We start from the raw sequence: 27,456 nt of genomic DNA, 5'->3' as shown, positions 1-27,456 counted from the left end.
TCTGCGTGCTTAACCAATTAAGTTTTTATCCACTCATAAATAATAAAAAAAAAAAAGATTGATTTGGCAAAATAAAGTTCAAATATCTTAATGTAATTAAAATATTTGACTTTGAAATGTAGTGAATTAAAGTAAAACTCTCCCCAAATAGAAATACTTTAGTGAAGAACAGATATGCAAAAAAGCTACCAAAATACAGTAACGAATTACATTTATTTGCTACTGTCCACCACTTTGAGAAATCCATGAAAACTAAACTGGCTATTGCTGCCAAGCTGCATCTCCTATATGACAAGGCTTAAACTGGATGCCCAAAACAGAAAATCTGACAAATTTAGCCTGCCTCACATGGCCTGACTGCATGAAACCGAGTGCCTGCTCCAACCACGTGCATGCTGCACTATTAGCAATTTAATTCGGTTTTGAAATTTACTTTCTAGAGCTACAAAAGAGGCCAGATGATGATAATTGTGTTATTTTATGTAACTTGGCACTATTACTCTGCACATAATAGTACCATGGATATAACAGATGACAAAACGGTGCCATTTTATATCTGAACTTTGTAGTGAAATTAATCAAATAGATCTCATTGTGTAAGATTCTATGTATAAAAAGATTTTTGCTTTTTATGCTTTATTCTCTTACAAATTCAAATAAGCATCTTCAAAAAAGAGAGATAATGGTGAGAGAAGGCATTGCTTATTATTCAAGCAATGTCTCCTGTCCCATCTCCTCTGGGGTCTGAATGACCGTTTTATATTCTGGCTTTGGAGAGATATAGAGAGTGGCAGATACTAAAAGACAAACCAAAGGAGAGAGAATGTCTTTCAGACCAAGAGACAAAAGGGAGTGATAGGTGTGGCCTCTCTGCTTCATCACTGGCAATAAGGTGCACTAGATACCCCACATGTAACAAATGCTTTGAAAGCATTTTGCCTGCCAAGTAAATGCAATGATGTGCTTGACGAAATACCTAATTCATTAGGTGGAAAACGGTGGCTAACACGCTAACAAAACTTGCAACGTAATTTAATATTCATATATTCTAGTTAGCTTATTAGCTGAGTAATACAGACTATGAAAATGAACAAGTAAATATTAAGTTAGAATAGGAATGACAGACATAGTCATTCTTCTGTACTAACCTCAGCGAAACATCACACAGGTGTCAGCCAACGATTTTTCTAAGAGCTTCTGATATCTGAAGAGAATATATTATTTTGAGATTGTCTAGCATATTTATTTTGTTTACATGTTAAATCATGTGGTGACTATGTGCTGTATTACTTTATGGTGTTATAGCTATATGACAGATTTGTGCTCCACGGTTTCCACATGCCTCTGTTTTCCTGATACTGAAAAGATTATCTGTCTCCTGTGCATGCTTTTTTAATCCACCTTTGCCAAATGTGTTTATAGCAGCATGTGGTGCATCACACCAGAATCAACTTTTACTTATAGTAGTAATAGTAATATTGACTTCATTTTCTGAGTTTATTTTAGTGCTCTGTTCCGCTGTGAATACCTACAAGAAAAAAACAACAACAGCCCAGCCACTCAGTCAACTGATTTCTCCACTCTTGCCTAATGTTTCAAATATCATTTTAGTTGCATCTACCAAATGGAGCTGCTTATTTGTATATTTTTGTCCTTTCCCCGTCATAACAGCACTGTGCTCTCTTTTTCTCCAGACATGGTTCACCCCAAGTCCCAGATCAAATCAAAACATGCATCCTCCCTTCCCTGAACCCAAATTACATGCTGGCTGCTGAAGGGAAAAGGTTTCTGTCAAGGGCCAACCTTGCGCCAGCTGCTGATGTTAGCGTTTGCTCTATCGCACAGTCTTCCTGCACTATTAGCCATTCTATTAGGCCACAAACCCCCTACTCTGGTCTCAGTGCCTGTCCTTTTGATGATGAGCTCCTCGGGTGAGCAGGGTGACTTTCACAGAACATTATAAAGTGATAGAAGGCATGCTCAGTTAGTTATATGAAAGGGGGGGTAAATTCCTGCAGCACAAGCAGACAGGCTCAGTTGGGTTGCCAGGGACCCTACAGGGTGCTCGTCACATTATCAGTGTTTGTTTGCGTGGAATTAGTGGGACTGGGTTTAATTACTGCCATGTGCCTGCTGATTGGTGACTATAGAAATCAAAAGGCTGGGCCTGTGGCATCAGGGTGAATTAATCCGCTCCCTTATGACAAACATGCAGCTTTCAAAGCCACTGCCGTGATAGAGGGTTTGCATAGTCATGATAACGGGTTTTTGACACGGAAAATTAACCCCAAGTTCCCAGCACCCAACAGACCCGCAAATAGCTTTTTAATGTTGCGCATTAGAGCGAATGAAACAGCTCTCCGGTCCGATGTGCCTAGGATAGATGTCTGAAAATCATTCTGATAAGATGATATTGTGGAGCAAAAGAAGGTCCTTTTCATAAATTCAAGATAAAAGTCAACCCACTTTGGATTATACAGCGTTACCAATTTGTAATGAATTAAAAAGCATGAATTAAAAAGTATCCACAATTTTGAATTTGCAAAACAGGGCTGATGGAAAAAGTCTGACACAAGTTTAATTATTTCTATAACAAGGTCTTGTGTTCTGATTCATGCTCTGCTTTGCTGAACTCCATGTTAAGCTTATACACAAAGTTCACACAGAGTGAAAATTCCAATCAGGAAACATGTAGTGGCCTTTTTAATGTAATCTTTCTTAAACAAATCCCACTGCCTTCCCTCACAGAGAAAACCTGTGCAAAGGACAAAAAAGGGCAAGTGTGCAAACAAAAGCATGTTCTCCTTTCTTTAGTGCAGTGGATAAATACTGAAGCACCATGGCATTTTGTAAGGCTTTTATATGCCATTTGGTTTGTGTCTATGTTTTCTTTCAGTGTGCCATTCGGTGTGCATTAGTGGTTGTTAAAAGAGACAGTGGGCCAATAGTTCAAGCTGAATCCGTTGCAATTACATGTAGTGTTAGCAGTTTAATTATCTAAAACACTATGCTTTGCCATCAAAATTTCACAAGGATCAACACACATATGCAAGGGTTAAGCACAGAAGTGGAGTCCTGACACTGTTAGTGGATGTGAACAGCAAGCAGAAGTGAAATCCATCTACCCATTTCATATGATAAAATACGCTGACCTTTAGACAGTTACAAGTTACCCCCACCACCCCCCCATGCGGCATTAATTCTTCCAAACTGTTCCCCAGTACTGCTTCACATTGATTTGAATCCCTGAACTTTCAAGTTGATCCTTCCAATTTTTATAATATATTAGACAAGTACAATTAATCCTGCTGTTTCATAGTAACTGACAATGATTATATTATCAGAGTACTACTTTGTATTCTGTTGTGCTTTATTCTGCTATAACATTATCCTCAGTAAACTGAAGTTTGTGGACAACTGACCATAAGGTTCAATGCTTTTTGAACATCCCAATTCACAATACGTCCCCATTAGCTGTTATAATAACCTAAACTCTTCTGGGAAAGTGTTTTACTTAATTTTGGAGTGTGCTTGTAGAGATTTGTGCTCATTCAGCCACAAGGGTGTTAATAAAATCAGCTACTGATGTAGGTTGAGGAGGTCTGGGGTGCAGTAAGTGTCCCAATTCGTCCCAAAGGTGTTCCATAGATTTGAGGTCAGAGCTCTATAGGCGCCCACCAAAGCTTTTCCACTCTAAACCATATCTTCTTGGAATTGACTTTGTAAAGAGGGGCATTGTCATGTTGGATGTTAATGTTACCACCTCCAAATATATCTATACAACTGAGTGCCTCAAACTATGTGGTAACAGTTTGGAGAAGAACCACATATGGCTGGAAAAGTGAGGAGTCCCAACACTTTTGTCCACATAGTGAACTACCTGTTGATTATATAACCAAACAGCCAGCCTTTTTCATTTGCATAGTCAGTCAGGGTTTCTGAAAAAATTCAACAGGTAGCCGTAGAGTATATCTTGTGAATGGACATTTTATATAAGATTAGGATAAGGGATAAGGGAATTTAGCAGAAAAAGCTAAATATATGCTAGTGTTTCTTTGCTAGCTTAACACTATAAACAAATAAATATTTGCCAGGAATAGCAAAAACAGTGTTTTTACTCTTAGCGATTCTCTGTGTAGAACAATTCACAATCTGCTTGTCTGTATTCAGGATGAGTTCCTGTACAGCAGGTCAGATAGAACAACTCTTCCCTCCTCAATTCCCACAAATCTAATAAAAAAGCACCAATGACATTATTAGCCTGGCAGATGTCAGTTATTTAGCTTATGACAGCAAGGTCTTTAATCACAAGAGGCCATAAACAACAGTGTGTCCCTTTTTTTGCGCAGGTGTGTACGTGAGCTCCTTTAAATGCTGTGTGTGCTGTACTGTGACATGTTTTAATGTAATAAAGTCATCTTTATGCACTTGCTGCTCCCAATTACTCCCCCAGCTCCTGATGGGCTATTGTGTCATCTCATCTCCCCTGGAAAGGATATGCCTTGCATTTTACACAACACCCTCTTCCGTGACACACACTCACACACGGCACACACACTTCCGTTCCCCACCCTCTGTTTTTGCTCCTTTGCATAATTTGTGCTCTGAAACCATCCTAGAGGCCAAGTTAACATCTCAAACAAATATTGTATGAGCAATTAGCTGCCCCACCCTGGCTGTCTGGAGTGAGTCAGAGGATAGCTAGAAGGATTGCCAGAGGAATAGATGAAGAGTTAGAGGTCAAGAAAAGAAAACCCTTTGGGAATGCAAAAGCTTATCTGATGACCTGTAGAAAAAGATGGACTCGGGACACAGAAGCAAAGTGTTCTGGCAACAGTTGAGAAACAGAAGTGTTAGAGTCTAAGAGTAGCTGGCAGCCCTTTTTAACTAATAACCTTCTGCTTCCTAAGAGACAGTTTTCAACAACAACAAAATATTTTAATAAAAAAAATTACAGACAAACCAGTGTGACACATTTTCTCTGCACAATGAGATTTGCCCTTATATCATATGTTTTGTTTTGGGTTTTTCATGTGCTATTGTCTTAGATGACCTGTGCCACTGCTTTGGTCTCATCTCTACCCTCTTTTCTCATTGGTTTGTCAGTCGATTGTGTTCACCTGTTCTATGTTATTTTTTTATTAGTTTGCTTACATTATCCTATAGTGTATTGTAGCAAAGTCTGATGCTATTGTATTCATCAGGTCAAACCCTTTTTCCTTGTTTATACATTCACGTTTTTTTTTACTCTTGTATTTTATGTATTGATAGAGTTATACTAGTTTGACATTGCCTGTCTATGTTTTGACCTATGAAGGTTAGCATTAGTCTTATTTTGATCAGCTTTCTACCGATCCACTTAAATTTATTTTAACAATACTTTCTCAAAAATGTATACTATTTGTAGTTATCATCTTTACAGAGTGTATGTAAAAAATGAGTAAAAGGATCTTAAAAACATCTACAGGCCCACTTTAGACTCTGAAATTCCAACTAAGATGTCTGCACTTTTGAGATCTGCAGTTTTGAGATCCTGTTTACTAGAGTGAAGATCTCTCTGAGTTAGTGGAAAGTGGGAATCTGACGGATGTGTGGCTAGATCTGTGCTTCAGTGGTGAGTAAAATACATTATTCTGCATGTGGAGCTGGTCACTTTAATTAAGTCTTATAAGCAAGACTGTAGCCAAAGACATTAGCTGTCAGCATTTTTGCTGCTGTATTGTAAAAATGCCAAGTACACTGCTCCAATTCTTTCCATGGATCTGCTTATCAATCCTGTCCTACTAGAGCTCTTCCAGGGAAATGGTCCAATAAGACGAGAACATGAATTCGTGTGCAGACTACATGGAAAGCATGAAACATAAAAAGCAACAGCAAATGGTGGGCATCTATAAATACATATATGAATCTGCATATGAGTAAATCTATTTTCATATCTGGCATCCGACATCATTCATGTCCACTGTCCATTTTGTTGCTGGGTGCTTATATTGGCCAGTTCTGGGCTCTGCTCCCAAATGATCTGCCAGAGAGCAGTTTTGTGCTGCCATTATTGTGTGGACACATAAAAGGGCCACTATGTCAGTCTGAACTGCAATCTTCACTTTATTTACTTGTGAGCAGCTGTGCTTGCCCTGATAACATGGCAGATTTAAAACATTAATAAGTGCAAGCTCTGAGCCGAGCATTTTGACTCTGCATCGCCCTCAAACATTTAGCATTGCTTACTACATAAGCACAGTGTCTTATGGTCAGGTATTAGAGATCAATGTGGTGGTCATGCTGCCACATTTCACCGTGAGCATGTTAGAAGTATCTTTATAGAAATTATTGGCAACCTGAAAAACGGATTACCTTGTTAACAATTGTCGGGTCTAATAAGCCCTTTTTATTAATATTACAAGGAAAACTACTAGTAGAAATGCTATAAAGCAAGTCCATGCTTGTAATAATAAAGTAACCCAAATTGGCCTCAAAATAGATTTAAAAAAACTGTAAAAAAAAAAAGACATATTTTCAGCATTCGTTTCTGTTTTCTTGATAGTCTACCCACAGAGGACTGCTAATTCCTTTCCTAATAAAGAAGTGTCTTAACAAAAAAAAAAAGATATTTCTTTTATTACCTTCTCAGTATCTTTTCCTGGTATACCATGTCCTTATTTTGTCAAAGGAATTTGTAAAAAAATAAATAAATAAAATACACCCACAGACAGACAGACAGTTAGATAGACAGACGGACGGACGGACGGACGGACGGACGGACAGACAGACAGACAGACAGACAGACAGACAGACAGACAGACAGACAGACAGACAGACAGACAGACAGATAGATAGATAGATAGATAGATAGATAGATAGATAGATAGATAGATAGATGGATAGATATCAACTAAGCATGAATAATTTTGGCTTCCCTTTATAATTAAAGAACTTTTAATCAATATATGGGAATTATAGGAACACTGTAGAATGGACATCTGCTATAATGCCTTTTACATTTAGCCAGCAGATAATAGTGTTACTATAATACATATAGTGTAATGTTATAAGGGCAAGCTCTGTGTGAAAGACTTATCAGATGTCACTTGCAAGCCTTAATGTGGTTCAGTGTGTAGTAGTATCACATTCTTCACATAATCTGCTAGTAAACTTAATTACAGCATGCACTATTTAAGACCACCAGAATAAAGCCTTAAAACGAACCATCTCAAATATCCTGGTGCGCATGATTCACCCAAAGAACAATTCTCCTATAATGCTCCTTTGAATTCCATGAGCCAGGAGTGATTTAATGGTAGCACACCAAGATTTGCAGGATTTGTGGACTATGCAATTGAGTCACTTCCTTTTCCACTTTTAAGTGATACATGAATGTTGAAAACACACCTATTACTGCATGGCTTTGAGATGATTACTGTATTCTGGAACACATTTCCCTGCACATTACCTACATTGGATGAGCAACCAAATTATGGGAAAATCACTAACATTTCACTCCAGGTTTTTATTTTTCATACAATGTCACTCACTGCTTTTGCACCAAGTCTGCACAGGCTACTTAAGTCTAAACCCCTTAATCATGATCGTCAACTCAAAATCATTTCACATTTATGACATTTATGTTTTCTTTTTTAGGAGGGTGAACAAAACCAGAAAAGCTTTATGAAAATCTATACAGGGAAGAAACAGGCAAAGCCTGTTCTGAGGGGAAACCTGGGTTCTCTCCATTGTACCACCATGACACCCCTTTATTTGAAATGGCCTGTTCCTTTTGAAACCATAATGGACTTTAATCATGTTTGCATCATTAATAAAAATATTAATTATAAAAATAGGATGATATCTACCCATCATATCGCAAGACTGATACAAACAACTCCAATACAGCATACTCCGTTAAATATAGAGAAAGGTCATGCTCATGAGGATTTTCGCCAGTCCTAACTTTAGCACTTCATGCTTTCATGTCCAGTGTGCCATAGGAAAAAAGATTGAAGCTGTATTCACTGGCGATGTTCAAATATTTTCAAGAGCAGCAAGAGCATTTTCACAATTGGCCTGTTAACCCAGCCTGACACTGTACCCAGAACAGCCAAATCATCACCCCCTGAGATGGCCAGAGGGGCAACCCTCATCAAAATGAGGCCTTGTTTGTCAAACACCTTTATCTACAGCAACTGACTACTGAGGTGGGCACAGAATCCAAGCATACTTCAGAGCAGATGACTGGGTTCGGTGGCAAAATCTCTTAACTGTAAGGTCAGATAAATCTAAGACTACCACCCTCCATTGTGCCATGTTGATGTCATGTGTAGCTTTAGACTGCCACCATTTTAATAGAGGGTAAGTGGCCATAGAAAAACCAGGCCACTTTTCTGAGCACTGACCACCTTGTCCTGTTTTTCCCTCTCACAGTCCCTGTCCCACATTCCCAAGCAGGGTCATTTGATTTATTATGTGGCCACAGGGCACGCTATTATCAAGAAGCTAATGAGAAATAAAAGAAAGCTAAAATGTTCTGACTTCCCTCAGAGGACATTACTTTAATGGTGACTAGAAGGAGAAGCGTGCCAGCTGTGTTCTTTTCTTGTAGAAAGCATGCAAAGTTGGTCCATGGGCCATAGCATGAGAATAGTGTTGCTTTCACTGAACTCAATTCTAGTATCCATGGCTGATATACACCAAATGAAAAATATGAGCCTTGACCTCTCAAGCAGTGCAATGGAATCAGATAGATAAGACCTGTCATATATATTGGGGGGGAATGAACTATTTCAGACTGACTTGCCACGCTTATATCAGCTTCAGGTATCGATTACTGCCAAAAACCACTTTCATTATGTTGGCATGGCATTTCGTGGTGAGTGCTGGGAGATCTGTCATGGTCACTGAATCTCTGGAATGAAGAAAGTGCATCCATTCTTTGCAGGACTTCTTTAAGCACAAATCTCAATGGATATACTAACTAAGTAGAAAAGCAGTGAGAGGAGACAGCAGGATGAAAGAATCTAAAACTCTCCAGATTTTAGGCAAAAGAATCACTTTTCTCACATCACATTCAAATGCTGCACCCTGTTTTGGTTTCGGGATGTGAAATCAGTGATATGAAATGCATGAAGCAGCGTCTAACATGTAGGTCACTGCCCCGCAACCAGGCTGGGCTTTAACCTTCTGCTGTTTCCTGGCAGGGAAACATAAATCAATTATGGCAGAAAGGTAAACACTTCCCATTTTTTTTTCAATTCTCTCCTGCCTGTTCTCTGTTGTCAGGTAATTTCTCTGAGAGTCAGTGGTACGTGCTGACAGAGGTGGGATGAAATTAGCCAAGTCCTTGCAATTAATTCTGCTGCTGCAATTGCTTTGGAGGAGTCAATGAAGGTGGAGCTCGCGCGTGGTTAGGCATCAGATTTAGAAGCTGGAGCAGTATTACGGGCTTTAAGTTTATGAGGGTGTGAGAAAGTGGATCTTTGATCAGTCATGTATCTCAGATGTGAACTGAGGGGAAAACACTTGCCCTGATGCTTGAGGAATAAATCATGCACATGCTGTAAGTCTCCTGAGGCACTGCTGGTGCTTCACTAGCTGTTTAACCTATTGGGCAAATTACTATAATAAAGCAGATAATTACTTAAATATTTTATAATACCTATCATGAAAGTATTGCGGAAATGAATATTTAATTGGATTGATTTAACAGCGCCCCAGAGTAAATGCACCTTTGCTCAATATATACTTCAGTTTCATTTTATTCTAACATTGATTCACAGTTTATTTTAACCATTTTTTGTTAAGGCTCCACAGTGCTAATGAATTAAATACCTGACAATCCAAACGTATTGAAAACACACTGAGCCGAGATGTGTACCTGTGTGGAAACATTCAACCAGACCCTTCTTGTGCTTCATTATTGAACACTGAATCGATACTGAGGATGGGGAAACTATATGCTGGTGTAGAGAAACTCATGTAAAACACTACTTTTAGTTATAAATCTGCAGAGTTTTTGTCTTTTGTTAAGAACAAGCAGTATATGTGAAAATACTGTGTGCACATGCTGTGACAGCTTGAATTCTATATTTCATATTTAAGACTCAACATCTGATAAAGGCACTTTGAGTGATGAAACATCTTGACAATTAAAGCATAAGTCTATTCAGCTCACTGTATTCCAAACAAACTGAATAATTAAAACACTTTTCTCTTTAGTAGAATCTCTCTCTTACAAAGCTAAGTTGGTGTCTATAGCTGTTTTTACATTTGGCTGAATTAAGGATTAATTTTGGCTTTAGGACTATCACAGGTGTATTTTCATTCAGACAAATTGCTTTCAAACTTTGCTTTTTATACATTAGATGTGTGAACATTTTTTGCCAAACGGAGACAACAAAACACAATATGCTTTTTATTGCCACTGGAATATGTCTAAGCAATGTAATGATTTTCACTGGCAATTAATGTGACAAATTTAACCATTTGCATGATCTGGCCAATAAAGGTATTAGTATCATGAAGTAAATCTTAAACTTAACCATCTCCCCGTTTGAGAAAACAGCTTTTCAACATACCAAATATACTAAGCAAATGTCCTCAAATCTGAAAAAATTGTGTACCTGTATAAAACTCCCTAAAATAGTAATGAAATCAGTTGTAGTGAAACACTGTGAAGGCTAGACTTAACTGACCTGCTGGTATCCATGGGTCTGTTGATGGTCTCAGCTTTGTGTTGACCTGTTCCCAGTCAAAGTCATCATCTTTGCCTTGGCTGTAGCCACACTCCGAGTGGGGCCTCTCAAAGTTACAGTCTCCTGAGAAAAGAAATGGGATACATATGGTTGATTAAGTGAGAGAATGACACACTTATTCTAATAGCAAAGTCATCATCAATCTCTGTCAGCAGAAAGAAGTCCACTAGTGTTCAAACACGGGGCCTGTCACCGTGGAGTATTAACGCTGTATAAGCAGCAATTAATTCAATTCCCTCTCTGCAGGTTCCCATGGTAGAGTATAATCACCGCTTACTGGCCTGAATTCAAAATCTCTGTCACTCAGAGAACCACAACATTAAGATGAAGAGCAAAAAGACCTAGCCACAATGTTAACAATAGCTTCCAGGTATGCACAAGATCTGAATGTGTCTACAATGAGCATTCATCAATGAGCAGGAAAAGATGAGTTGAGCAATGGCATGGTCCCCTAAAGCTCATTCAACCTCAAGGGTACAAACAGACCCACAAAATTGCTTTTCATTGTAAGGTTTGATCTGAATATATACTGCTCCCAGTTCCATTTGCATTACATGCAGCAGAGGAATATGACCCAGTTATGATTGGCATTCAGTTCATTCATAATTTCATCTCATAACCAAGTGAGGGACACAACAGAGAGCCTTAATAAGACACAGCTTTACTTTAACGCCTCAGAGAACTGCTGAAATATTGTTCCAAACTCGGCGTGACTTCCTGCGAATTTGGACAGAGGATTTAAAATATCAACATTCTTCCCTAGAAGGCACAATGTCTTCCATATAGTCAAATCTTTATACGATGCAAAAAAAAAATCCCCTTTCCAGTTATGCTATGAATATCCCCAACAGTGCTATACAGTATATTATTTATCATTCTTCTTTGGTGTCTAATGTTATGATTCCTTGTAAATAAATATGTTTCTAAGTCCCATAGGCTTTTGACACCTTGTCAGTTTTGTATGTGATCACTGCAAGATGCATGTAATATGAGCACTTGTAGAGGGAGAAAGCTGTCATCACCTACACGACTGCCACAACAGAATCACAGCAAGACTCTGATATCTCCTTGTTTATGTTGACGAGTGTGTCAAGTGTTTCCTGCACCCAAGTAAAAGAGAGAGAGAATCTTATTAGATAAACTACTTTCCTGAAGAGATATCAACTTTCATCCAGTGGAAAAATCACATTCATTTGGTAGGATTATAGTTGATATTTCACTGTGTATACACTTGAAAGGACTCATGTGGCCTTTAAGCCCCTGGCCACCAATCAAAAACACCAATCAAAATAAAACCTTATTATTCTTTTCGTTTTTTTCTTTTAAAAAAAAGGTCCTCCGGGATTTTTTCCCTTTCAAACTAATGAATTCCAAAAGCTTTGCTGAAGCGGTAAACAATCTATTTTGTTCCACGCTACATGGTTTCTGGTTCAAATCTCTTTATGCCGCTTCTCAGAGTTCTAGTCCTAGAGGGTCACATCTCTGTTTAGCATTTTCTAACACACCAGCCAACTTCATAATGAATTCAAGATTATTGGAGACTCATAAGCACCCCTTTGTTATGTTACAACCCACCACTAAAGTATAATAGATCGCTAAAGGCCTTGCACATTGTTGCCTGCAAGTCAGTAGAATCACTTGTGTAGAGAGATCTGAGTGTCTGTCCAGCTTGGTGAATATTTGCAAGAAAAGAAAAAACCCGGAGTAACAAATCATGCCAACAACACTCTTATAAGGGCACACATTGAGTATTACATTTACTTTTTTTCACTCATTTTATTCACTCAGCACTTTCCTCTGGTTGGGGTCACAGTGGAGCCAAGCTGGAGCCAATCCCAGGAACCCTGGGCATGATGCACCACTGTGCTGCCCTACTTTTGCTAATCTCCTTGTTATTTCTTAACCTCCCCTCAATGTATGAGCTACCTAAGCAAGCTGTTTAAAAAGATTCAAAGAGGCATGAAAACTAGCTAGGCCTGATTGTATGGCTCTGCATCCTTTTGCACAAAATAATACAACCAGACACTCTGCCACTAGGCCATAAAAAATGGACTTTAATAAGTGGAATCAGATGCTAGACCTACTATTTAGTATACTACTTCAAAATTATGTGTTCTCTTTTTAAAATATTAATTAAACCACTGCCCCCTCCTGGTTTGGAGACTTTCCTATCATTCAGGAACAGGATGTATGCTCAGGTTTCCTGTGGATCTCTTTCTGGTGTGCTTGAGTGGAAGATGTGAGGTAATGGTGAGGCAATGATGAGGCAATGATAAGGCAACGGGAGATGATCATTAGTTAGCCTTGGTTGGCGCCGGCTGTTGACGATACACGGTGTGTCACAGCCTTTACAACATCTGTTAGATAGTGTCAATAACGTGTGGATTATTTCAGGGAAATTACACCATTCTTAGTCTAAATATTCAAAATCATTGTGTTCAGGGTCCATTATAGTAAAAATGTGCATAAATACGAATACAAATTGCACAATTTTCTTTTACATAAAATCCTTTACGTAAGCTTTGACTATAAAAGAACAAGGCAGAAAGGTCTACGTATTCAACAATGTGAAAACAGGAGACGGTCAGTGGTTATCAAAGGACATGACCATGATAATTAGACATTCCTGAAATAAAAGTAACTAATTATCGTGTCAAAGCACACTCTGAACAATAGCCTTTCTGTCTATATGCACATTTCAGGTTCATTAGACCAGATAAACACCATGATCCTCCATTCTATTTGGAAGGCAAGTGCATGTTGAGTGTCTGTGTGTGTGTGTCAGAGTGATTGTGTGTGATATTTGGAATGTCTGAAATGAGCATGGCTGTAGCACTTTTTTTTCTTTTATCTTCTTTAGCTTCTCTTTCCAGTCTGATCAAATAAATGTGCTTGGATCTGCGTGAAGCCATTAAATCTATTAAATCCAAAACAGTTGCAGAGATGCAGCAAACGAACACACAGGGATCATCCACACACATCTTTGCTCTTTTGCTCTACCTTGTTTGCTCTTGTAATCTTACTCTGACTTGGGTGTTCTCAGACCTGATAACCTTGTCTGATAAGCAGGATCATCTTGAGCCAATATCTTCAAATACTGTATGCTGGGGGAAAGTGTTTAAGATTTGTTCCTCAGTGGCTAAAACTTTTTTAGAGACACATCTGCAGAAGGTCATATATAAATCCTCTGTTCCAGTCTGGCGACAGCGACCAGCCTTCGAAGAGAGGGTCTCCGAACGGTGGCTAAGCGTGGGCGGATGCCGAGAGAAAGGTGTGCCGGTCCGTGAGTGTGCTCGGGCAGCTGCTAAAAAAGTGAAAGGGTGCAGATCTGCGAGTGAGACTGGCGGACAGTGAGGAAAGACAGGCCGATCTGTGAGTGGGCGGACGCTGAGGAAAGGCTTCCGTAACCACAAGAGTGTGAGTGAGTGCTAAGAGTGAGTGCTGGGAAGGAAAGCGCTGGGGTGAAAGTGAAAGTAATTAAAGAACGTTCTGCTTGGTAAACAATTGCCTGTCTTTCTTTCTTCCAGCACGAAACCAGTGACATTTGTTACAGTGGTGCCGAAACATCATGCTGGAAGAGAGATATGATGCCAGGAAGACTTTTCCTGCGGAGAGAGCACGACTAGACCAAAAAGAATTGCTGTAGCCGCCGCGGTCGCCACTTGCGTCCTGTGTGGCGAGATGGGACCGGCAGTGGAACAAGAACTCCATCGTCTTGTATCAGAGCAGTTAAAATTTGGTGCTGTGGGTACAATTCTCTCATACTGACCACTGGATGTTAAACATGGCACCTCATGACAAAGAAACTCTGTGAGGATTAAAGAATTAGAATTGTTGCCTTCCACAAAGATGGCCGAGGCTATAAGAAGATCGGTATCACCCTGAAACTGAGTTACAGTACAGTGGCCAGAGTCATACAGAGGTTTTCCAAGACGGGTTTCACTCTAAACAGGCCTCACAAGGGTCAATCAAAGAAGTTGAGTTCTCGTGCTCTGCGTCAGGTGCAGAAACTGGCTTTAAAAAACAGACAGGAGTGCTGCCAGCATTGCTTCAGAGGCTGCAGAAGCAGAAGGTCCCCTTGTCAGTGCTCAGACCAGACGTCACACACAGCAACAAGTCAGTTTTTATGGCCGCCGTCCCAGAAGGAGCCTCTTCTGAAGATGGCTCACGAGAAATCCCTCAAACAGTTTGCTGAAGACAATCCATCTCCTGTGGTCTGATGAAACTAAGATAAAGTTGTTGGGCTCAGATGGTGTCCAGCATGTGTGGCAAAGCCCTGGTCAGGAGAAAATTGTGTCTTGCCTACAGTCAATCATGGTGGTGGCTGCATCATAGTCTGATGAATAGTCTTTGCATAGACTAAATCTTTAGTCAAGGCTGGTCTTTACCAATTGCCTGGTCAAAGCTATAGTTTTTTATATGTTTAAAGGAGGTTCTTGTTTTACAAATACAATTAATAACATTGCATCATATTTGTAGTTTGTATGTTTCCCCAACACTACAAAAACATTTAAGAGCATTATGGCATTGATGCGGCAATGCTCATACATGGTTGCATAATGTATATGTATAATGTATACCCTAGAACAACACACACTGTCCTCTACACATATAACAGCATCCCTTCCCCAGGTCTTGCTTGGCATAATTTCAATAATCACCTGCAATTGGAGCTACATTGTAAAGTCCCTCACAGAGTTATCAGAGGACACAGAAGGTATTGGAGATGGCTCGCTGCATCTGGCCTGAGATGATGTCTACGTTTCTATCAACCCCTGAGGTTAAAGATGATTACATCTCCATGAGGGGTGCAGAAGCACACCAGCCGTTTCTAGCTAGCTACAGACAGACTAGATGAGGGTTTCAAACTGCACAGTGTCTGTACCCGTGTAGCATCTCTTCAAAATCAGAGCAAACCTGTCTCATGGGAAAATGCTGGTAAATATATCCCTTAGAAGATATTTTGCTATGTTTAAAAAAAAATTCGATTCAGCTCATTAAAAGATCACTTTTTCTCTGTACTGACAAAAAAAACAGTAGGGTTTGGTATTGTGTTTCGCTGCCCCAGACACAATTTGTTGTGTTTGGTGTGATTTGCTCTGTAGGACCTGGTGGCACGTCAATAGATCCATGCCTCTTGGTGGTCATATGCAGCAGTTTGCTGCCAAAATCAACGAGTGGTAACTAGCTCATCACATCAATCATGCAGTCAGCAGATGGTTTCATTGAACTGTCCATAGATGTCAATAAAGTGCTCATCAGGTGTTGAATGAAATTACCAAAACATTATCTAGTGAACAAAAACAGACATACACACCTGCACACCCACATATTCACATCAGGGGCCTCTATTGTATTGCTTTCTAAGGGCCTGAATCTTGCCGTGAACAGAATCTAAACACTATAGACAGCTGCTTTAAGTGATATCTAGCAGAGAGATTGAGCTTTACGCTCACAGACATTGGGCTTTCACATGAAAGGCTCTATGAGTCTCTGTGGGACTTCCTCCCTTCACCATCTCACCAATCGATAGTTTCTACCCTGTCATCTGTATTCTCTTGCAAAAAAAGTAAAAACGGCCGAGCAAACAAAGCCGACACGAAAGCCTGTACAAAATGTGTGCTGTAAATATTTCAAATGCTTCCAATGTGAAGAGAGTACGGCTGTTTTCTTAGACTTGACGCACTGTGCATTTTTAAAAATCCATCTGTCTTTTTTTTCAGGCCACAATCAATACTTCTCCTACTCACCTACGAATATATTTTATCCAAAGATTTCCAAGACCAACATGAAAGAGATTCTATTGTTGCACCTGCCACTAGAGTACACAGAAGTCCACCGAGGTGAATCACTGACAGGCTTGCAAGTAAAAAACATAAGTTCAGTTTAAAACGGCTTTTTTGTCTGTACACGTTCATATAGTTTTCCAAATCCTTACTGTGGAGTGTCGAAGTATTAAATACACTGTGAGCAAATAACATTACATGTATTTAAGTGTAATAGTTTGACTAAGAGAAAATAGGAAGTTTTGGTTTGTTTACTTTTTGTTTACGTTTAGCTTTTTTTCACACTGTACAAACACTTAAAAAACCAAAGCAAAGGCAAACCAAAGCAGCCAAACCAAACCATCTAAACCAAACAAACTAAAACAAAGCAACCAAACCAAACCCAAGCCAAACAAAACACAACCAAATCAAACCAAAACAAAATCAAAATCAATCCCAAACCAAACCAAACAAACGGAAACCACACCAACCAAAAGAAAGAAACCAAAACAAAACAAAACAAACCACAAAAAAACAACAAAAAAAAAACAAAGATTGTCCTAAGGGTATGTGAGGTTAAAAACATAATCATAAAATTATTTTCTTCTTTTGTATGAAATGCAGTGATGAAAAATACAATTAGGAAAGCTCTGCTAAGTGCGCACAGGTTTTAACCAAGCCTACAGAACCAAGTAACCCTAAATAAATAGAAATAAGTATTTTTGATCTATTATTTAAATAGTTTAATCCAGCCAGGCTCACCTTACACAGTAATTTTTCTGTAATCTCACCTTTCCGAGGTGAACTGTCCCATGTCTTAATTCAAACACACTAAATTAAACACTGCATACATGAAAACAACCTGAGTGTCCCCAAACAGTGTCTAAATTACTACAAGGCAGAGAGCTACAGCCGATACAATGCAGCCTGACACCCAGGCTTTGGATTATTCAGTGTATTTATTGTGTCTCCCACCTTTATGGTATTGCTTTCCCGTTGCACTGACACCACTAACAGGTCCTGCTGTAATAGCTAATGCAATCGAGATGGCTGATAACCTTCCTCGCTACCAGCTCAGCAATTGCACCTCTGCAATACCCATTCTATGCAACAAGGAAGGTTTTGTTGCACATTATCATCCCAGAGGTCTTGCTGGCTAAGATGCTCTTTTATGAGCAGTCTTGTCTTCTGCAAGGACAAAAGCTATAAAAGTAATATTGGGTAATTTGACCCAGTGCCTGCAATTCTTCCCTCTTCAGGTAAAACCATGTGGAGATGACAGGCCTATTCCCTACTCGAAGATCCATCATATTACTTATCACCACCTAAGTACCTGGGGTTTCACACAAGCCTTGAGAACATGGGTTTTGTTTCCGAGCACTAAGCAGTGCTTTAGATCTAGGGTCAGTGACTGTTCTCAAGGACTGCACACTGCAGATACTACTACACCAATCCTATTTCAGAGGGAAAAAATAAATCACATGACCAGGCTAACACTGCTATGGCTAATCTGTATCTGTAAAATGAAATGCCAGCCGTGTACACACGTACAAGAGATAACAGCGCAAAGTAAGGAAATGAGAAAACACACAAATGCCCAGAAGGAAATTAGATCTCTTAATCTTAGTATTGATGTATTTATGACTCCTTAGCCTCAATGATAAAGTGCCACACACACACACACGGACACACACACAGAGATACACACAAAGACACACACACCCTGCATTCAATCAGTGAATAAAGTTATAACGGACCCTTAGACGAATGAGAAACAAGCTCTCGCTGCTATACTGGTTCACATTACCACCTGGTGATGATGTGTTCTGGCACTGGAACAAGACATTACTGGAAAACTGATGCGTCCTCAATTGCCCATTTGGGTGTGTAGTACTGTGTATGTTTAAGCAGACTTTTTCTTCTCAAATCTTTGCAGAATATTCACAATTCACAGGAACACATTTACAATGTGTTTCTCAACTCCAGTACTACCGTTTTGTGGTCTGACTCTAACACACCTAATTTAACTTACAAACACACCTCAATACTTTGCTTGTACGTTAAAAGTCCTCATATGTAAATTTCCTATTTTGTTTACAGTCTCCAGGGTTGGCATTTCTATCAAAATACACTATGTGGACAAAAGTATTGAGAGACCTGACTTTTCCATCCATGTGTGCTTCAACCCCAAAACTATTAGCACAAAGCTGGATGCTCACAATTGTATACAATTAATGCGCTAACAACATTTTCTTTACATAATCTAGAAGACCCATAACCCTATTGAACAACTTTGGGATGAATAGGAACGCTGACTGCACCACAGAACTCCTCACCCTATATCAGTTTCTGACTTTACTAATGCCCTTGTTGCAGAATGAGCACAAATCTCCACAAACACACTAAAATCTTCCCAGATGAGTGGGAGTTATTATAAGAGCAAGTGGAGGGCACGTCCCGTTCCGCATTTAATCCCTGTTTGCTTATAGTCAGGTGTCTACAAGCTTTTGTCCATATAGTGCATATGTGGCACTAAGGATTATTTTAGAAGCATTATTTACAAGAGAATTAATGAACAGATCAAATATATGTTGGTAAAGTGTATTTATTGTAAGGCAGTTGTAAGGTAGGCTGTTTTCTGCCTTGCATGCATGATAGTCAGCAAGAAAATAGTTACTGCAGATTCATCCTTGACCAGACAAAATGTGTGAGAATGAAATTTAGGCACGATGTGTAGAAAAAAATAAAGGTGGGAGTGTGTAAATGTGATTGTATACTAACACTTTAAATGTTTAACAATGCCATATTACATGTCGGGAGAAGAAAACATTTTATTACCCAATTAACAAAAGTGCACCCCTATGCTGTTAATGTTTCCTATAGATAACCATCGTTGCAGACCAGTTTGGTAGCTAACATTAGCACCTAGTTAGTGAAAGATAAGTAGCCTGTAAGATGGCTACGATTAAATGATTGTGCTAATTGAAATTTTGCTTATTTTTATTTAACTTAATCATTTAAAACAAAAGGAAAAAATAAGACCTAATCCCATTACAACAAGTTCCAGTGAAGGAGGCACAACAAACAAGACTTTTATATTTTACCAATAAATCCAACTGTATGATTTCCTGTCAGAAACTCAAGTTACTGATTTGACATTTTTCCACAGCTATCACATTTGATATCTAATTCATATAGCAATCAGCCCTTACTACCACACACTCTATTTACAGCAAATGCAGTTGTGTAGATATAATTTATACAACTAGGTAATAGCACTGTAACTGCAGAAGTGTTATTAAGCTGCATTTTGCTGATCCTAATGTTTAATAATCAAGAATTCATTAACATCAAATAATAATCACATTAATATAATCGTTATGGTTTCATTTCTACTATGACATGCAAATTATAGATAGATTGACTGGTCTATTACATTAAAGAACATGCATCAGTGTGTTAAAACTGGCTACTTTGAGTACACACAGTAATAATCACATAGTTTTAGCTAAAGCACCCAACCTTTCTGCACCTAATTCAGACTTGTTATTTAAAAAACAGTTCTGTGAGAAGTGATAGCATTGACTTGCTTTGTTATTCTGACTGCCAAACTGTGGCCGATGAATGATTTGTTGATCTCTGACCTGTTTAAGCAGCAAGAGCAATAATCTGGCCTATATATATATATATATATATATATATATATATATATATATATATATCTCCTTGTGATAAAGGTTTTCTAATCCTGAAATATTTTGAAATAGAAAAATAAAAAAAATCCCCTTTTGTTAGGATAATGTACATAATAAATGATTTTCTATACTACTCCATTTACCAAAGCTTCAATACAATGCACATGAAGCAATCCTTTCTCTCACATTTACACATGGCCAGCCCATGCTAGTTGTTGTTTATGTCTGCAGAATACCTGTGGGAAAAACTAATCATTAAAGCATCGACTAAACAACATGGCTATTCAGGAGTCAATTATGTATTTATCAATAAGGGCACATAAGGCTGAATTTCATTCTAGGACATGTTTAGGCGGTGACCCTTAAAAAAATTTTAATTAATCATATTACACTCGTATTGAGTATGATATAAGTATTCAGTTTATGAATGGGACAGCACAGCGTTGCTTGCATCTTCTCTGCTATTTAGCTTTTCTCAGCGATGCTGTCAGTTCCCTAATTAGATCAGAGCATTTAAATGGGAAAGATTCCTCACCTTTTTAATGAACTGCATTCAGGTTAATAGTGTACTGAAAAAGCATGTGATTGGCAAGGAGAGGAAATGTTACATAAGGTCCAGTTTTTAAAATACTGGAATTAAACTATTGTATGATCAGCTGAAATACTTGCAATATTGGGACTTATGTACCAGCCAAAAGGGTACAAATGCAGAACTTTTTCCCTTCTTTTTAATCAGTTTAAGGAAAAATAGGTTTTAAGTAGGAAACCCATCCATTAGGGTTGCAAAAGCCAGTACACTCTTAGTGCTGGTCCCAAACCTGGATAAATGGGGAGGGTTGCATTAGGAAGGGCATCCAGCGTAAAACATGCGCCCAAAAAAAAAATGCGCATCACAAACCTAAATTTTATACCGGCTCGGTCAAGGTCTGGGTTACCAACGACAATTGTACTGTTAGCCAACAGGGTACCAGTGGAAATTGGACTAGTGTTGGCCAAAGGAGGAGAAGTAGAGGAGGAAGGCGTCTACAGAGACAGCAGGGAAAGTATGATGGAAATAGTAGTGGTAAATACTTATTTTAAGAAGAAGCAGGATCATAGGGTGAAGTATAAGAGTGGAGGAAGGTGCACACAGGTGGACTATGTTCTATGTAGGAGATGCAACCTGAAAGAGATTAGAGACTGTATAGTGTTGGCAGGGGACAGTGTAGTTAGACAGCATCATATGGTGGTCTATAGGATGGCGTTAGAAGTGAAGAAGAAAAGGAGGAGAGTGAGGACTGAAGGAAGATTTAGATAGTGGAAACTGAAGGAGGAAGACTGTAGTGGTGAGATGCATGGAAGAGGTCAGACTGGGGCTCATGGTGATGAAGAGAAGGATAAGAAGGAAGTGAGAGCAGCTATTACGAGGATGAAGAGTGGAAAGTCGGTTGGACCAGATGACATACTGGTAGAAGCATGAAGATGTTTAGGAGAGATGGCAGTGGAGTTTTTAACCAGATTGTTTAACAAGATTTTGGAAGGTGAGAGGATCCCTGAGGAATGGAGAAGGGGTGTGCTGGTACCTTTTTTTTAAATAAGGGAGATGTGCAGAAGGAGTTGCATTGTGTGTGTGGATGTAAATAAAACATATGACGGTGTATGAGGAAGTCAGGTGTGTCAGACGAGTATGTGAGGGTGGTGTAGGGCATGTATGAAGACAGTGTGACAGCAGTGAAGTGTGCAGTAGGAACGACAGACGGGTTTAAGGTGGAGGTTAGACTGCATCAAGGATCGGCTCTGAGCCCTTTCCTGTTTGTATTGGTGATGGATAGGTTGACAGATGAGAACAGACCAATCATGTTGGACATTTTGGAGACAAGGTGAGGAAGGCACAATTACAGTAAGATGGTTTGGACATGTACAGAGGAGGGACATGGGGTAAATCGGTAGGAGAATGCTGAGGAGGAAAAGAGGAAGACCAAGGAGGAGGTTTATGGATGTGGTGAGGGAAGGCATGCAGGTTGTTGATTTGAAAGATGCATATGTAGAGGACAGAGTAGTATGGAGACGGATGATCTGCTGTGGCGACCCCTAATGGGAGCAGCTGAAAGAAGAACGTTTTAAGAAGGAGTTAGGGTAAAGAAGAGAAGTCTTTCATGTCCTGATTAAACTGACAACACAACAACATTGTTTAATAGGATAACCTAAAATATAGTGGATTAGAACAGGCTTTTATTTGGTTATAGGCTTAGGATTTTAAATGGTTATTCTATAAAGCAACACTCAAACTGTCAGGAAACCCAGAATAAAAAAACCCTAACCCTTTAAAGTATGCTTTACTGTCAGACAGAAGGCAGATAACAGAGCTATTGAGTTTGAGTCGTCACCTCTTATTACTACAGTCAGATTATCAGACAATCTGAGAAGCACTAAAGTATGATAAGTAGTCTGAAAGCGTGTAAGGCTCAATGGGTGATCAAGAAAGCTTCTTAAAATCACCCAAGAAGTTGTGAGAGATGGCAACCCGTCTTTCCGGCCTAACCATTAAATGATGATGGATGAGAGCCGGTGTTAAAGCGGAGCTCGCCACGTTTCCCCGCTCCCTCTTCCATGACACTCATGAAGCACTTCCACCTCATAATTATGCCAGATCCATCTCCATTTGTACAACCTGACACTGTACAATTAGGATGAATCTGGGCTTCATTGGTGTGGCTCAGAGCACCAGCATGAGGCCAGGCATGAGTGCTCAGTGCTGCACACAGACCCAGCTGTGCAGCAGGCAGGGACAGGCCTGGGACAGAGACTAATTAGATTACGCAGAGAATAGAGCATTCTAAGTGAATAGTGAATATGGGAGGCATGTTCAGGCAGTATATCATAAAGCTTCTCTCCAGCTGAGGTGATGCTGTGAACACCAGGGGGCCATTCTCGCAGACTTTAACATACCAAATGCTCAAATCTGTGTGTTTTAAACATTAAATGCAACTAACTAAATTTCAGTGGCAGTACTATATAATTTTATTTAGTTATTTATTTTTAGCCCTCGGTGTAATTCTTTTTTGGGTTATCAATACAGATAAACACACTAGTACCAAATTCTTTGATGTGATTGGTTAGAAGGCTGCATAAGAATATATAAGTTATATTAACAAACTAAGACTTGTATTGCAGACACTTTATAGGCCTAATAGCGAATTGATGAAAAACTAATTGATTAGTTTCACTTTTTTAATTACTGATTTTGTACAAGGAGGTGGGTTTTTTCAACATTTATGGAAGGAGTGTTTAGTGTCAGTTCTCTGTAGTGGTTAGTAGCGAACAGAGGTCTTTGCTTATAACTGCTTTAACCTAAGTGATAACTGGACTTAACTTGAACATTAAATTTATTTCAACATTGAAAAACATAAATGGTTAAAAAGCACAACCAGTCATTTATTAAAAATAAACTTAATTCTTTAATTTAATAATCAATAAATAAGTTATTTTGAAATTGTACAAGAGAAAAGAAAATACAAAGAATAGTATCCATTGTGGTGGAGGTAGCTTAGTGATTATGATGTTGGATTTCTGATCAGAATCCCTGCACCACCAAACTGCCACTGCTGGGCCCTTGAGCAAGGCCCTTAACCCTCAACTGTTCAGTTATGTGAGATACAGTAATTGTAAGTCCCTCTGGATAAGATCATCTGGCAACTTTTTTTCACAATTTTGGACTGTTGATTATTTTAATATTACATCACCCCTTATCATGTTTTTTTATTGATATTTCATTGATGTTTCATTATTGAGTACAACCTCAGGTACAACCTCTATTCTCTTTCTTTCTCTTTCAAAGAACTTCAACAAAGTGTCTGACTTTCATGTGCTTCTACGTATATTAGTAAATGATGCTATAGTTGCCCAGTGGGTTGTTCCTTATGCCAGCACATCTGTGCACTGCTAACATGCCAGGCTCTGTGATACGGGCTAATTCTCAGCGCTTCTGTGTGACAGCAGCACTGAGGCGCCACTAAAATATGACCTTGCGGCTCATAGAGTGCAAATTACACCCTTAAAAGCTCCGCACATAGAAGCACATTTGACGCTATTTAATTTTAATTTAACATATGCTTTTTTTCTGTTTGGATCCACCGTTACACACAGACAGTGGCATGAAATTGAACACAGCCCTTGAAAGATACTTTAACACTGGTGTGCCAAAACTATAAAAACAGGGAGTTCAGCTGCTATGCTTTTACAATAAGAACAAGTGTAAGATTTTTCTTTTCATCTGAGCTGCTTAAGGGGTTTTATCAAAACACCTATCAAAGAGAGACAAGGACTCAAGAAAGAGTACATGGATGGAATAAAGGAAATAAAAATGAAGACACAAGGCTTTGACTTGCTTATTATTCGCTACAACTACCTTACACAATGAAATACAAGACTTCACAAGAAAAAACCTGCTGAGATATAACACCAAAGTAATGGATAATGTATATGTATATTGGATAAAAAAATGAAATGCAAATCCTCGACTCAATCCACAGCTTAATTTTCCTCCATTAATACAAATAGGGCTGTAAGAAAAGCCTTACAAGGACAGACTGTTTGCTCTGGCTCTCGGTATAGTGAATTCAGTAGTACAGTGACCTTATAAAGGACGAATATATCTTAGAAGTGAGTTCCTCATGGTTCTTAGTTATTATCTTCTTGAGTTCAGATAGGTACATATGTAGGCAATGTCAGAAAAAATTATACTACGGCCCTCTAAAATATTATTTCCTCAAATAGGGAATGGAATACCAACCTAGTGCTACTTGACCTCTTCTTCTCCAGGAAAATAATTGTTATTTATTAATGCAATTTGTTTTATTCTTTCATTTTTTCCAAAATTGCAAACCATATTCTTTCAAAGAGAACAGCAAATGGACTCAAAATGAGCTTTTTCATTCATTATTCTTAAAGTACTGTATCCTGGCCGTGTGTTTTAGTGAAGATGAAGTCTATCCTAGGAGCACAAAGTGGGAATACATACTGGATAAGGTGCCAGTGAAAGCAGGGAGCCATGCACACACACTAACACACACATTCACTCAATCATTAAGATCTGGGGAATAAAATCCAGTTTGAACAACCTGGAAGAAACCCATGTGAGCACAGAAAAAGCATGTGAAACTCCACATAGACAGGAACCTGAGCTCAGGATCAACCGGGGACCATGAAGTGGCCATCACTCATAACTAGTGAAAAAATTAATGTAATTTTTCAATATCCACCGTGTTTACTGTAAATGTAATTTTATTCCAAATCATTCCGTATTATTGTGCCTCACTTTGCAGCCTATGCTTAAGATTCATTTATTCAATATATAAAACAAACAAGCTTGGTGGACCAGGCAGTGTGAGGATTCGATCCTGAGCTCGGGTTTTTGTCTGTTTGCAGCCCTTAATAAATAAATTAAGAATAAATGTATTTGCTCATTTCTTCAAATTTTCGATGGTGTGTTAACTAATGCACAGTGAAGCAAAGCAAAGTCATGTCAACAAATAAACACTCAAATCAAACAGCACAATCCTTGATGAACAAACATGAACAAAAGCATCACAGCACACACACTTTTGTGCAGCAGATATCGTCTGTTACACTCTTGTGTCCTATAGTGTATCCTCCAATGTTGTACCAAACAGACCCAAACAAATCAAACGTCCCACCAACGCAGCTGCACTTCCTGTTGCCCTGGCCTCCCTGTGGCTATGGCAGCCAGGAACATGATGGATGGTTATTTTTGTCGGGGCTGATTCACTCGGCGATGACGGCTCAATATCAGGAGGCTCCCAAGATGATTTATTCCCGGCCTGCTCCCATTCGATTAGCCGTAGGCTGTCGTGGGGCTGCTGGGGCCACGGCGCTCCGAATAAGAAGTGGGCTCAACATATGATGTAGAAGAGGGGACTGGAATGGCACCTTACTGACCTACCCTCCTCTGCCTGGCGAGGAAAACTGAAATCTCATCCCTCCCACCTAGAGGCAACGAGGCTTCCCATTGCTGCAAAAAACCCACACAAAGTCACAGAGATACACAGAGCATACCAAGTTAAAAGGATGGGGGAAGGTGGAGTTGCCGCTGTGTTTACACATCTCTTCATTTACCCCTCGCTACGCTAGGCCTAATTTCTCCAAGCCTGTGTGTTACTCTGCCAACAATTACTCTGAGGAATAAAGCTTTTCAGATAAGCAGCGTGTTAGGTTTGATCTCATAATCAAGAAGGTAAACAACTACACCAAAGGGATTTTTTCTTTTGCATTTTGAACATGAGCTGAGTAAACTTTCATATAAAATCTTCACACTGACAAGAGCACATGTTATTTCAATTATTTGTATAACAAAAATTCAACTCAACTCATTCAATTCCACTTTTAAATCTTCTGAAATGTCAGAGATAAATGCCACAGTGCTGTATCATTTGTAGCATTTCAGTGTAAAAGGGAAGCAAAATACTGTATAATGTACAATGTGAGCCTTGTTTTTACACTTGATTAAGATGTAGCTAATTTGTTAAGAAGCTCATTTTTCCGATGTGGAAATAAAGACCCTTAATAACTTTGATCTGAAATATATGGAACAGAGTTAATAGAAAGACATTGTGTTAAGACTTTGAGTCCGATTTGTTTCAGGCAATTCCATTAAAGCTGGCTTTAAATTAACACCAGTATAAGTATGTGATTTCTTTACTTTTCTTTTCCTCATTTGACTCACAAATCTGAGCCATAAAGCTGCTCTTACAAACATTTGTGTATTCCCCTAATTTTGATTCATCTCATTTCCTGGAACTCAAACATTATTTAATAAATGATGGGTGACTATAAGTTCAGGACCATGTAGGCCTAATAAGCTGTTTCTTTTTAGGGAAGCACTTTTTAGATTTTTTGGATCTGAGTATTGACAAATACCCAAATACTGAACTCAGACATTGAGTCACTGCAAGCTTCTACAGAAAACAGACTTCTGCTTTAAAACGAATAAATGTGTGATGAATACTGGACAAAGACCTCGACAAGAAAAAGAGAAAAAAGTAAAAGCGAAATTCACAGGTCTCGCTTGCTGCAGGAATGAATAGACTTGTAATAACCTTTAACCTACCAATGAATTGGCAGAAACAAAATATCACTCTCTAATAAAGTAAATAGCATGCATCCAATTCCGAGATAAATGTCACTGCAAGGACACCCATTATAAAATGAAAATAGAAAACATACATAAAAAACTTATTTTTTTGTCCTTTTCAT

At 38.9% G+C, this 27,456-nt stretch overlaps 1 protein-coding gene across 15 annotated transcripts in view; it reads right to left on the bottom strand.

Moving 5' to 3' along the window:
- The window catches only part of ptprma (protein tyrosine phosphatase receptor type Ma), a 204,258-nt gene that overhangs the window by 147,037 nt on the left and 29,765 nt on the right, over window positions 1–27,456 (bottom strand). For all 15 annotated transcript variants that reach the window (XM_046846529.1, XM_046846530.1, XM_046846531.1 and 12 more), the window contains exon 2: window positions 10,686–10,808. In XM_046846529.1, coding sequence (XP_046702485.1) covers window positions 10,686–10,808 — 123 coding nt within the window. The remainder of the gene's footprint in view (window positions 1–10,685; window positions 10,809–27,456) is intronic.

This window comes from Silurus meridionalis, chromosome 4 (genome assembly GCF_014805685.1).
Source record: "Silurus meridionalis isolate SWU-2019-XX chromosome 4, ASM1480568v1, whole genome shotgun sequence".
Lineage (NCBI taxonomy): Eukaryota > Metazoa > Chordata > Actinopteri > Siluriformes > Siluridae > Silurus > Silurus meridionalis.
This window is presented reverse-complemented; position numbering and strand designations above follow the sequence as displayed.